At 40.6% G+C, this 14,071-nt stretch overlaps 1 protein-coding gene across 21 annotated transcripts in view; it reads right to left on the bottom strand.

Moving 5' to 3' along the window:
• ABLIM1 (actin binding LIM protein 1) overlaps positions 1-14,071 on the bottom strand; it is a 327,992-nt gene that overhangs the window by 120,152 nt on the left and 193,769 nt on the right. For all 21 annotated transcript variants that reach the window (XM_043475365.1, XM_043475370.1, XM_043475360.1 and 18 more), the window contains exon 4: positions 13,263-13,372. In XM_043475365.1, the coding sequence (XP_043331300.1) occupies positions 13,263-13,372 (110 nt within the window). The remainder of the gene's footprint in view (positions 1-13,262; positions 13,373-14,071) is intronic.

The raw sequence follows: 14,071 nt of genomic DNA, 5'->3' as shown, positions 1-14,071 counted from the left end.
ATTTGCCATGGCTCTAAATAATTTATATTCTCAAATTCACTAAAAACAAGGCAGAATTACTCTAAAACGTTATGTGTTGCCTGAATATGTAACCTTGAACCAAACTTTGCACAGTCACCCATGACCTTGCTTAGGTCAATCGCTTCCTTTGCTATCTTGATGGCCATGATGGAAACGTCAGAAGCCAGAGCAGCCTTTGACCTGCTATTTTAGGAGAAGGTTCTTGTTCTCTTGGGGAAACAATACTGCACAACAAACAAGTTTTCAAGGGCCACAACAGCAGCACATTATCAGCCTCATTGAGAAAGCGGTAGGCAGGCCTGGGAACAGCTATTTTCTGAGACCTCTATTACCTAGTATGCGGCAATCAATCCCATATTTCCTCCTTTTAAAGTGTATCTCAGGACTTCTTAGGTGGTGCTTCAGTTCAGTTCAGTTCAGTTGCTCAGTCGCGTCCAGCTAGCTCTTTGCAACCCCATGGACTGCAGCACGCCAGGCGTCCCTGTCAGCAACTTCTGGAGTTTATTCAAACTCATGTCCACTGAGTCGGTGATGCCATCCGACTATCTCATGCTCTGTCATCCCCTTCTCCTGCCTGCAATCTTTCCCAGCATCAGGGTCTTTTTAAATGAGTCAGTTCTTCCCATCAGGTGGCCAAAGCATTGGAGTTACAGCTTGAGCATCAGTTCTTCTAATGAATATTCAGGACTGATTTCTTTCAGGATGGACTGGTTTGATCTTCTTGCAGTCCAAGGTACACTCAAGAGTCTTCCCCAGCACCACAGTTCGAAAGCATCAATTCTTTGGCACTCAGCTTTCTTTATAGTCCAGCTCTCACATCCATACATGACTACTGGAAAAACCATAACTTTGACTAGATGGACCTTTGTTGTTTTTTAACATGCTGTCTAGGTCAGTCATAACTTTTCTTCCAAGGAGCAAGCATCTTTTAATTTCATGGCTGCAGTCACCATCCACAGTGATTTTTGAGCACCCAAAAATAAAGTCAGCCACTGTTTCCACTGTTTCCCCATCTATTTGCCATGAAGTGATGGGACCAGATGCCATGATCTTAGTTTTCTGAACGTTGCGTTTTAAGCCAACTTTTTTACTCTCTTCTTTCACTTTCAGTAAGAGGCTCTTTAGTTCTTCTTTGCTTTCTGCCATAAGGGTGGTATCGTCTCCATATCTGAGGTTATTGATATTTCTCCCAGCAATCTTGATTCCAGCTTGTGCTTCATCCAGCCCAGCATTTTTCATGATGTACTCTGCATATAAGTTAAATAAGCAGGGTGACAATATACAGCCTTGATGTACTCCTTTCCCAACTTGGAACCAGTCTGTTGTTCCATGTCCAGTTCTGACTGTTGCTTCTTGACCTGCATACAGATTTCTCAGGAAGCAGCTAGGTGGTCTGGTATTCCTATCTCTTGAAGAATTTTCCATAGTTCGTTGTGATCCACACAGTCAAAGGCTTTGGCATAGTCAGTAAAGCAGAAATAGATGTTTTTCTGGAACTCACTTGCTTTTTTGATGATCCAACGGATGTTGGCAATTTGATCTCTGGCTCCACTGCCTTTTCGAAATCCAGCTTGAACATCTGGAAGTCACGTATTGCTGAAGCCTGGCTTGGAGAATGTTGAGCACTACTTTGCTAGCGTGTGAGATGAGTGCAATTGTGCAGTAGTTTGAGCTTTCTTTGGCATTGCCTTTCTTTGGGATTGGAATGAAAACTAACCTTTTTCGGTCCTGTGGCCACTGCTGAGCTTTCCAAATTTGCTGGCATACTGAATGCAGCACTTTCACAGCATCATCTTTTAGGATTTGAAATAGCTCAATTGGATTTCCATCACCTCCACTAGCTTTGTTTGTAGTGATGCTTCCTAAGGCCCACTTGACTTCACATTCCAGGATATCTGGCTCTAGGTGAGTGATCACACCATCGTGATTATCTGGGTCATGGAAGATCTTTTTTGTATAGTTCTTCTGTGTATTCTTGCCACCTCTTCTTAATTTCTTCTGCTTCTGTTAGGTCCATACCATTTCTGTCCTTTATTGTGTCCATCTTTGCATGAAAAGTTCCCTTGGTATCCTAGGTGGCGCTAGTGGAAAAGAATCCACCTGCCTACGCAGGAGATACAAGAAAATACAGGTTTGATCACTGGGTCAGAATACAAAAACCCACATGTGTATGATTCCATTTATATGAAATGTCCAGAATAGGTAAAGAGAGAAATAGAAAGCAGATTGGCAGTTCCTAGGGGCTAGAAGGGGTGAGTACGGAGCAACTGTTTAATGGGTACAGAGTTTTCTTCTGGGGTGATGATAATGTTCTGGAACTATACAGAGGTGATGGTTGGATGATGTTGTGAATGTACTTAACATTTACTTTAAAATGGTTAATTTTATGTTACATGAATTTCAATTAAAAAAAATCTGTACCAACAAGTTTTGTCCTTGCACTTAATTAAGCTGTAAACTTTAACCTGGTGAGGAGTTTTATGATAAATCTTTAACTGGCTATGGTCAGACAGCATACTGGACTCTTGCCAAAGAGGAAATCATACTTGAGTTTTACGTCAGTTTCTCAGATCCAGTACTCATTAGCCAACATCAGCTCATTGACTCTATTCCAAAGATAGGAAGAAGAAAAGAGGGGGTAGAATGTCAGTTTCAGTCCTTTCATCATGTGACCAGTCACTTAATACACACACAACTGAGGGTCACAGCAAGGGCAAATTGCAAGGAGACTTCAGTCTGGAATGGGCCTTTTAGTTTTTAAATTTAACATTATGCTATTTTTGAGGTGCTTTTGTTTTAAATAGGTAGTACATACACATGATTAATTTTTTTTCATACAATAAAAATAATTCCTTTCCTTCTGCATCTTCCAGCGACTCCTGCATTTCTTCTGGAAAAAAGTACTAAGAGTAATTTCTCAGTATCCTTCTGAGAACAGACTATAGGAATATACAACTATAGTTATACACAACAATCCTTTGAACAGCTAAATCATTACTGCTGCTGAAAAATTAAACTGGGGAATAACCACTCTTCCAATCATTAAAGTTCTAGTTTTATTGATGAGCTGTCAGAAGATGTGGGTCTTATTACATAAAAGTCATATCTAATGAAATGAAAATAGCAAATAACACAATACCAGTAACTTTCCAACCCCTGAAACATTTTTTGTACCCATGTTCACTTTTTGTCCTAAGTTGGACCCATTTCCTATAAGTCAGGAACTTTTCTTCTTTTCCTGCAACTGAGATAATCCAGGTTCTGGTTAAGTGAAAACATAATGTCACTGTGGGATCTTTATGTCTGACTCCTAATTCTAAGAGATTTCAGTCTGAAAAATCTAAACATTAATGCTCTGTTTTGCAATATACCTCATCCTTCTGCAATGAATCTCTGACTGCTATGTAAATGGAAAACTCTCAATAATACAATCCACACCCAATAGAGCAATATTGGAACTTCCTTGCCAGGTTAGACTCAGTCCCTCTAGGCCATGGGCTGGAACTCACAGCTCCCGGAGAGGTGAGGCCTGTCTCAACCTCACACTCAAAGCTGGGAAATACATCCCCTGACACTCCTACTTAAAAAAACCCAAAGGCATGATGCTGTCATCAGCCAAATTATCTAAAGCAATAACTCCTTTCCCTTTTATAAAATAAGAGGAAAAATTTGTAAACAAGATGAGAAGATGAACGTTTAAACCTGCCAATACACCTTGTCCTCATGCACCCAAGCTGTACTATGTAATTTTAACAAAACCACAAGAGCCATGTCACCATCGTCATTCAAGTAGCATTCAGGACTCAACATTCTGAACCTGGGAGCTGAGATTTACTGCCTCAGAGGCTCTCCTGGGATGGCATCAATTTACCCACTAAATAAACATTCATGTACTTGCTACATGCACAGTGCTATTCATAGGGACAAAAAACAAAAAACAAAAAACAGTCCTTGTCATTAGGTAGCTCATAACTGGGTTGGAGAGATAAACATAGAAAGAACCAGTGGGGCTGTATAGTAATAACTGCCTCAGTAGAAATGCACAGCAGTTTTGGCCAGGACACATGTGAGCTAGCCCTGCAGCCAGGGGCCTAAGCAAATTCAAAGCTTTCAGCCTCGTGTGTGAGGCACTCAAAAAAACAAATGATTTCTGACAAGAAGACACATGAACAAAATGCTACGGGAAGAATTTATTAGAAATTATACACGTGTCTATAGCATTTAGAGCTAAATCCAGAAGCATGTCCACCAAAATGTTAATAGAGGTGATCTCACTGTGATGGGGTTTCAGGTGATTTTTAATCTCCTTTTTTGTACTTTTCTGTAATATTTGTATTGTTTTACAATGAATATTTAAACCCATTCAAAAGGAGAGGATTGTTATTAGCTCTGTTCAGAGATAAAGAGAGCTTTGATTCAATTTCCAGAATATTTGTCTAGGGCTTTATGTGCTAGACCTTGTAGGAAAGAGAAAAACAGCAGGGTCCTTATCTTTAATGAGTTCATTATCTTGGTGGTGGAGGTAGGCACACATCTAAATAGTTAAAATGCAACAGACCACACATCAGTGTTGATTTCTTAACTATGACAAACATGTCGTACGAATACATGATGCTGGCTGTGTAATGAAGAATTTGGCTGGTGCCTGAAACACAATAGGTGCTCAAAGAAATGTTCATTGAATAAATGAGTAACATCCATATCTTTCTTTGACATCATCTTTTCATTCATCTTTCTCATAATTTCTCATAGCCACTGCCACAATCAACGGTCTCCTGATCACTGATGCCAAATTGCTGATTTTGCACACCACTATTGCCATCACTGGGACTTTCCTAGTGGCTCAGCATTAAAAAATCCACCTGCAATGCAGGAGGAGGCTTGGAGACAAGGATATGATCCTTGGGTCAAGAAGATCCCCTGGAGAAGGAAATGGTAACCCACTCTGGTAATCTTGACTGGAAAACCCCATGGAAAAAGGAGCCTGGTGAGCTACAGTCTATGGGGTCACAGAAGAGTTGGAAACGACTGAGTGACTAAACAACAATAGCCATCACCACCTTAATCTTTCTGGAACGTGGCTTTCCTCTGGTCATCTTCCAGGTTAAACCAAGCTCCACATTGCCAAGCTCCTCAAGGCCTACAGAGGCCTGGCCCCCTCGCTCTAACTTTCCAGCTTCTCTTCTCAGGAGGTGGAAGAACAAAATCTTTGTCTGGGTCCCCCATGTGCTGTTTTAACAAGTACCCTCCCCACATTAAGACTGTTCATCCCTGTAGTATCTTATTTAATTCTCATAACAACCTTTAAGAGTAACGATAATCCAATTTTCAGATGAGAACCTGAAGGTTCTGAGACATCCAGTAACTTGCCCATGACTCCATGTTTAGGAGAAGGTAAGACCAGGGGTCAAAGCCAGGCTTTGGAATACAGAGGCCACATTCTAAACTGTTAGGTTATGCACTCTATTTCTGTTCCTTTCTGATTCTAAATTATCTCTAAGCTCAAGTTCTAGTCTCATAACTTCCTTAAGGAACAATGGTCAACATCTGGATGAGCTTATTAGATGTCATGTATCTTTTAAGTACTTTCATTTACATAAAGCCCCACAACACCCAATGAGAAAGGAACCATTATTGTTTCCTATTTTATAGGCAAAGAAATGCAGGTAGAGATTGAATTCTCAAGGTTACACAGCATTGTAGAACTGGGATAAACACTATCAATCTGTCCAGAACCCATACTCTTTAGCAGTGCCCTGCCAAGCCTCCTCTGCCATCCTATCCTCCAGCAACAAAGTGTCTCAAGAAAGGGGGGCTGATCTGCTTTGGAGACTCTGCTGTAAGACATATCACATGAGTCAAAATCCAACAATCCATGGATTGTTTGTATGCATGTGTTCCTGCCTTCACTGGTTTTCCATATTGGTAGAAAATATCAGATGAACAGAAAAGACAGCCACCGTGAACACCAAAGTGAAAAAAACAGCACAGTCACAAAAAATTGAGACTGTCCTACACAAAAATTCATAAGTCATCGCCTAAATAGTAAGTTCTTGTTTTATAAATATTCAGTACTTTTATCTGTTTACTTATTTAATCATACAAGGTAGGTCCCTATCGCCATCCCATTTTACAAATGAGAATCTGAAGGATGCAGAGCTAAGGAGAGGACTAGAGCCAGAGCGTGACCCAGGCAGTCAGACACCAGTATCAGATCACCACTCCACCTACAGTCTCAGCAGACAATCTCACTCAACCTGCAGATGCTTTTAAGAGAAAGAACACAGACAGAAGAAAAATTATACCGCAACTATTAAAAGCTATTGCACCAAATAGAAAAGTAACATAATTGAAAAATTGATCCTCCCCTTTGAAAACATGTGCGTGACTGTTTATCTGAAAAGATTTCAATTCAGTCCGAGTATAGCATTGCTCCAATACCTGTGGGAGTTCCACTTGCAGCTGGAACAATGACAGTGCTCTACAGGGTGGGGAAAGGAGAGGAAGATGGCTTTGGATGTATATGTGTGTGGGTGTTCATCGCATCAATCTGCCAAACCCACACATAATCAGACACTAGTCAGACACCCTCTGAAATGGAAAGGGTGATTGTAGACAGCAGCCCACTTCTGTTCGGATGCCTGAAATAGACCAGAGCTGTGCAGGAAGCAACATCCAAACCCAATTCCCTGCCCTCTAGATTGTCACACGCTGACTTTCCCTCACATGGCTCCTTAACCCATGAGAACCTGTCCCTCAATTACTAGCAGACATGAAGAATGGAGCGGAGTTAGGCTTTACAGGAGTGTCAATAACCTTCTGGAAGACTGTCATGCTCTCTGGACATACATTTTCATTTCTAAAGTATGGATCAGCTAGACATGGGCAACTGATTTTTTTTTTCTTAATAGTAAAAGCAGTCTAACGAATGTTCATCATAACCCTGTGAGGCAACGTTTACTGTTATCTCCATGATATATGTTTGTTGCTTATTGCATTAGACTGTATGAAGCAAAAGTTTTAACTAATTCAAGGGCAATCATCTTTCAATGAAGGTAGTGTGTTTCTATGAATCACTTGCTGATGGTTTTCATTCACCAAACCTTGCTACACCAGGGTGGCGACTGTGTCACATAGAAAGCGCATAGCCCTTGGAGGCAGACACTTGGGTAAATCTGCAGACAAGTCAGACCATCGCTCCAAGACTCAGCACCTCATCTTTGGAAGTCAGAGAGTGATACCTACACTGTGAGATAATTATCAGGGATGGTAACGTGGCATCTGGAGCCTGGATTCATATCCCAGCATCACCACTGTGTGATCTTGGGCAAATTATTTAACCTCTGACGAAGTTGAAGTTGAATGGTTCTATGAAGACCTACAAGACCTTCTAGAACTAACACCCCAAAATGATGTCATTTTCATTATATGCGACTAGAATGCAAAAGTAGGAAGTCAAGAAATACCTGGGGTAACAGGCAAATTTGGCCTTGGAGTACAGAATGAAGCAAGGCAAAGGCTAATAGAGTTTTGCCAAGAGAATGCACTGGTCATAGCAAACACCCTCTTCCAATAACACAAGAGAAGACTCTACACATGGACATCACCAGATGGTCAATACCAAAATCAGATTGATTATATTCATTATGGCCAAAGATGCAGAAACTCTATACAGTCAGCAAAAACAAGACCGGGAGCTGACTGTAGCTCAGATCATGAACAACTTATTGCCAAATCCAGATTTAAATTGAAGAAAGTAGGGAAAACCACTAGACCATTCAGGTATGACCTAAATCAAATCCCTTACAATTATACAGTGGATGTGAGAAATAGATTCAAGGGATTAGATCTGATAGACAGAGTGCCTGAAGAATTATGGATGGAGGTTCCTGACATTGTATAGGAGGCAGGGATCAAGACCATCCCCAAGAAAAAGAAATGCAAAAAGGCAAAATGGTTGTCTGAGGAGGCCTTACAAATAGCTGTGAATAGAAGAGAAGTGAAAGGCAAAGGACAGGAAAGATATACCCATTTGAATGCAGAGTTCCAAAGAATAGCAAGGAGACATAAGAAAGCCTTCCTCAGTGATCAATGCAAAGAAATAGAGGAAAGCAATAGAATGGGAAAGCCTACAGATCTCTTCAAGAAAATTAGAGATACCAAGGGAGCATTTCATGCGAAGATGGGCACAATAAAGGACAGAAATAGTATGGACCTAACAGAAGCAGAAGATATTAAGAAGAGGTGGCAAGAATACACAGAAGAACTATACAAAAAAGATCTTCATGACCCAAATAATCATGATGGTGTGATCACTCACCTAGAGCCAGACATCCTGGAATGTGAAGTCAAGTGGGCCTTAGGAAGCATCACTACAAACAAAGCTAGTGGAGGTGATGGAAATCCAATTGAGCTATTTCAAATCCTAAAAGATGATGCTGTGAAAGTGCTGCATTCAGTATGCCAGCAAATTTGGAAAACTCAGCAGTGGCCACGGGACTGGAAAAGGTTAGTTTTCATTCCAATCCCAAAGAAAGGCAATGACAAAGAATGCTCAAACTACTGCACAATTGCACTCATCTCACACGTTAGCAAAGTAGTGCTCAACATTCTCCAAGCCAGGCTTCAGCAATACGTGAACTTCCAGATGTTCAAGCTGGATTTTGAAAAAGGAGAGGAACCAGAGATCAAATTGCCAACATCCGTTGGGTCATCAAAAAAGCAAGAGAGTTCCAGAAAAATATGACTTCTGCTTTACTGACTATGCCGAAGCCTTTGACTGTGTGGATCACAACAAACTATGGAAAATTCTTAAAGAGATGGGAATTTCTTAAAGAGATGGGAAGAGACCAGACCACCTGAACTGCCTCCTGAGAAATCTGTATGCAGGTCAGGAAGCAACAGTTAGAACTGGGCATGGAGCAACACACTGGTTCCAAATCGGGAAAGAGTACATCAAGGCTGTATATTGTCACCCTGCTTATTTAACTTATACGCAGAGTACATCATGAGAAACACTGGGCTGGATGAAGCACAAGCTGAAATCAGGATTGCCGGGAGACATATCAATAACCTCAGATATGCAGATGACACCACACTCATGGCAGAAAGCGAGGAAGAACTAAAGATGATGAAAGTGAAAGAGGAGAGTAAAAAAGTTGGCTTAAAACTCAACGTTCAGAAAACTAAGATCATGGCATCTGGTCCCATCACTTCATGGCAAATAGATGGGGAAACAGTGGAAACAGTGAGAGACTTTATTTTTTGGGTCTCCAAATTCACTGCAGATGGTGACTGCAGCCTTGAAATTACAAGACGCTTGCTCCTTGGAAGAAAAATTATCACCAACCTAGACAGCATATTAAAAAGCAGAGACATTACTTTGCCAACAAAGATCCATCTAGTCAAAGCTATGGTTTTTCCAGTAGTCATGTATGGATGTGAGAGTTGGACCATAAAGAACGCTGAACGCCGAAGAACTGATGCTTTTGAACTGTGGTGTTGAAGAAGACTCTTGAAAGTTCCTTGGACAGAAAGAAGATCCAACCAGTCCATCCTAAAGGAAATCAGTCCTGAATATTCATTGGAAGGACTGATGATGAAGCTGAAACTTCAATATTTTGGCTACCTGATGTGGAGAACTGACTCATTGGAAAAGACCCTAATGCTGGGAAAGATTGAAGGCAGGAGGAGAAGGGGACCACAGAGGATGAGATGGTTGGATGGCATCACTGACTCAATGGACATGAGTTTGAGTAAATTCCGGGAGTTGGTGATGGACAGGGAGGCCTGGCGTGCTGCAGTCCATGGGGTCACAAAGAATCAGACACGACTGAGCGACTGAACCGAACTGTCGCCCTTTGTTTCTTCATCTGTGAAAAGCAGATAGCTTTAGTGCCAACCTTTAGGGTGGTCATGAGAATTAAATAAGTTCAAATTTGTAGACCAGTTATGCAATGCCTGATCACATGAGTACTATGTGAATGTTTGAAGAAGACAATAAGATAAATAAAAAAGAGAAGAATTATTATAATGTGGAAGGAAGCAGTAAGCAGGGTGCCCAAGACATCGTAGGCATCCCACTGGGAGTTCTCCCTAAATTAGAGCAATACAGACATGGCGGCTCCTGCCCGTTTACAGAGTAAGCACAAATGGAGGCTGTTTTGTGTAAATTCTCATCACATTATTGACTTGTCTTCTGTTGATCACTCTTTACTTCTTCTCTCCCTCTCTCACTGTCTTCGCCTCCTATTCCGTGATGATGGAAAACCAGCCACAGAATGTGGAGTAAAATTCCAGTTCAGAAGTGCAAACATTTTTGAAAGAACATTTCAAAGCAAAAAGAAGACCTTGGGTCTCTAATTAATTTTATCACCACTGTGAACATATCAAAGAAGGGTTTCATTTTTCGTGCTTTCCTTTAGGAAGCTTTACCAAGTTAAGAAAATTTTTAAAAAATAAGAATCAAAGTAACCTCAATATAGTTTTAAAGTATAGGGCATTTCTTAAAGAATTGCAAAGAACAAACAAGTGTTCTCTAATTATGCTCCAATGAATTTTAGAAACTTGCTGAAAATTCCCTTGCTCTTGTATTTGTTTGCCTGTCTCCTTTGGGTATTTTGCATGTGTGTATCCATATATAAGAGTTCTCTTTTTGACAGACACCCACACCCACATGCCCCAGAAATGCTATTTGAGTACTTATCTAAATAGATGAGTACTTATTGAAAATAAAAATGTTCTGACCAAAACAGCAGCACAGAGAAAAGGATTTCATCCACTGAGAGCAAAGGAGAAAAAATAAATTTAAAAAATAGGATTTGGACCAGTAATTTGTATATATGCAATAAATGTCAAATCTAACATTAGAAATGTAATGAATTTGAGTATGATACATTTTTGCAGTTAGAATTTTAATTGCTTTTTTATGTGCATAATGACTATTCATATAAAAGAAAATAAAGATAAAGCAAAACAATGTTTATTAAAAATCAGAATAACCATTTTAGTGCAGTTATGATTAGAAATATGTTCCCAAATTACCTGAAGGAAAAGGACCAAAAGCCTTCAAAAATATCTTGGCTCTATTTCTTAAACTGAACAATGAGGAGTCTTAGATGAAACAAAGACAGCCCCAAACCAGGAGTCAGGAGACCTGCCTCTAACAAGCTACCTATGATTGGGTAACTTGTGTGACTTTGGGCCCGAATTTCCTCACCTATCAAGAAATACAGTTGGACTAAAGGACTCCACAGAATCTGAGGACACAGTCATTCCTATTCTAAGTCTATGGATATGATCCTCTGTTATAGCTGTCATCTGATTCTGGGACTCATGCAAGTCTCTTTTTCTTTGCTTTTCTTAGAGTTTTTTTTTTTTTAATGTGGACCATTTTTAAAGCTTTTATTGAATTTGTTACAATATTGCTTGTTTTTATGTTTAGTTTTTTGGCTATGAGGCATGTGGAATCTTAGCTCCCTGAACAGGGACTGAACCTGCACCCCCTGCATTGGAAGGTGAAGTGTTACCACTGCACCACCAGGGAAGTCCCAATCCTTTTTTCCTTAACTATACTGTAGAATTCCTTCAATGTTTATGGTAACATACTTTCAAAGCAAGCCTTCTCAATTAAGGGGGTTGGGGTGCCTGTTCTCACACCAGGTCACCTTCCCAATGACGTTCACAGGGCAGAGTAGGTAAGAAGAGTGAAGGACCTGAGACTCTGTTAGGGGCCTAGGGTTGTGCCCTGTTTAGCAGCCCGTATCCTACCCAGCTGCTGTTATTTAACAAGAGGGCAGGTAAATTCACATGCTAAGGATCTGATCATGTGTATTGAATAAGATGCACTAATACATTTCTTTCTTTTTTCCCAATGGTCAAAATCCAATTTCTATGCAAATGCTTTTGGGTCATAACATTCTTATTTTTAACAAGTATAAATCTTCTACTTTAACAGGAAGATTTGGAATCTCTGTTATAAATGACACAAAACTCCTCCAGAGCAGAAGTGGCTTATCTCATTCTTAGGTGCTGAGACTGGCAGGGCTTCAAAGCATTTCTTCTCCAAGGACGGGCACAATCCAGGGAAACGGAGGCAAATCTCTAGTCCATGTCTTAACGCCCCAGGAAGGAGAGGGAAGGAGAGCTTGGTGCGCCAAGTTCAGAATCCCTCTCAGTTCATCGTAAATTGACCTATTCAATGTTATTTATTAGAAGAAATACTTCAATTGGCCACTGTTTTTATTTGGAGGGAAGCTGGCTTTCTTTGGATTCCTATAGGTCAGACAAGCCCTTGTCATTAAAAACCACAAATCCCATGGTGTATGGACAGCCTGTCCCCATATTTCTTCAGATCTCCCCTTGGGTGACAAGATAGGTTTCTCAGATTGCCCCATACAAACATAGACCCATTGCCCTGCTTTTTCTCCCTATGTTAATCTTCTGTGCATATTTGATATTTTTGTACATGCATTTATTGTCTATCTACCCCACTAAAAAATAAACTTTCTAAGGATGTTGAGTATGTTTTGTTCACTCTACATTTCCAGTGTGAATAACACGCATTGTAGGTGCTCAGAAAATTATCCACGTGATGAATAAATGTCAGAAACCCTTCAGGTGGGAGACTTCCCCAACAGTCCAGTGATTAAGACTCTGCCTTCCAATGCAGGGGGAGTGGGTTTGATCCCTGGTCAGGGGTGTGGCCAAAAAAATAAAAATAAAAATATAGATAACCAACAAGGACTTACTGTAAATAAATACATAATTAATTTTAAAAGGGAAAAAAAATCCTCCAAGGGAATAAAGAATAGTTAAGGATAGTAAGAAATAATTTAAGAGTAAGCATAAACCACCACATTCGCCCAAGGCAGAATGGGGATAACTTTTTAACACACAGCAGTATCAGTCACCTCATCACCAAATGCTCTCCCAGTTTAACCTCCATGCCCAGAGAGAGGCACTTCTGATGTAACACTTTATGATTCTTTTTCCTTCATTTACCATCAAAATGCACAGTTGAATGTCCAATTCTCTTTCTTTTCTTTTGAAAGAAGGGAGACACCTCTCTCTGCATTGCCTTTAGTGAAGGCTTCTCCACACATCACATTTTACAATGAAAATGCCTTAAATAGGCCTACTCTTGACTCCGGCTACCAGAGTTTCTCAGAAAGGAAGGTACCTCCCTAAGCTGCCTTTGCGGCATGAAGGAACTCATGTCAACAGGTGGCTGGGGCACTTACTGCCAGAGCAGGAGGCTTCTTTAGGGCTGGAAGACATCGGCTGTGCGCAGAGCTGGCAAAGGCAGTCTCTCCCATTGAACGTGACTCGGTCTCCGGGTGGAAACGGGCGCCTGGAAAGACATTGCCCTCAAGGTTATTGTGGTAATTTTATCCCTTTCCCTCACTCCTTCTGCTTTGCTGCCCTCCAGTGCCAATTCATTACTTGGAGGAGCACCAGCCAAAATGTCTGCAATGCAGTCTGAATCAAGCCGGCCAGCTGGATCCAGTCCAAACAAACAAACGTGCCTCATTTTAAGAGGAAAGGAGAATGCAGAGCTTCTACAGGCAACCAGACAGTAAAATGAAACATTTACCTCCACTCCTTAGTGGAGGGATGTTCCAGCAAGTCACCTAGCAGGGCACACACAGTAAAATTTTCCATTTCCAAATTGAAATACTGCCATGAAGAAATGCTTGAAATGTTATGAATTCCTATTCAAGCTTAAGGTGCCTCCAGTTCTCAAAGAGAACTGGTCATACAGGGCAAACATTAATTCTTCACATTCCCTAGACCTATATGATAACGATGCTGAATTAGACATTGTCTTGCAATGGGAAAACTGAATACCTCCCATTACTAGGGACTCAGTCCCTTATAAACCTGGATTAAATATGAACATGCTGTAAATATCTGTTTAAAAATTAGTATTCACTTCCTTTCAGAGATTATTTCCTTTCACATTAGTGAAAGTGAAAGTTGCTCAGTCTTGTCCGACTCTTTGTGACCCCATAGACTATACAGTCCATGGAATTCTCCAGGCCAGAATACT

The sequence above is a fragment of the Cervus canadensis genome, chromosome 8 (assembly GCF_019320065.1).
Source record: "Cervus canadensis isolate Bull #8, Minnesota chromosome 8, ASM1932006v1, whole genome shotgun sequence".
Taxonomy (NCBI): Eukaryota; Metazoa; Chordata; class Mammalia; order Artiodactyla; family Cervidae; genus Cervus; species Cervus canadensis.
Note: the sequence above shows the minus strand (reverse complement) of the source record. Positions and strands in the feature narration are given on the sequence as shown.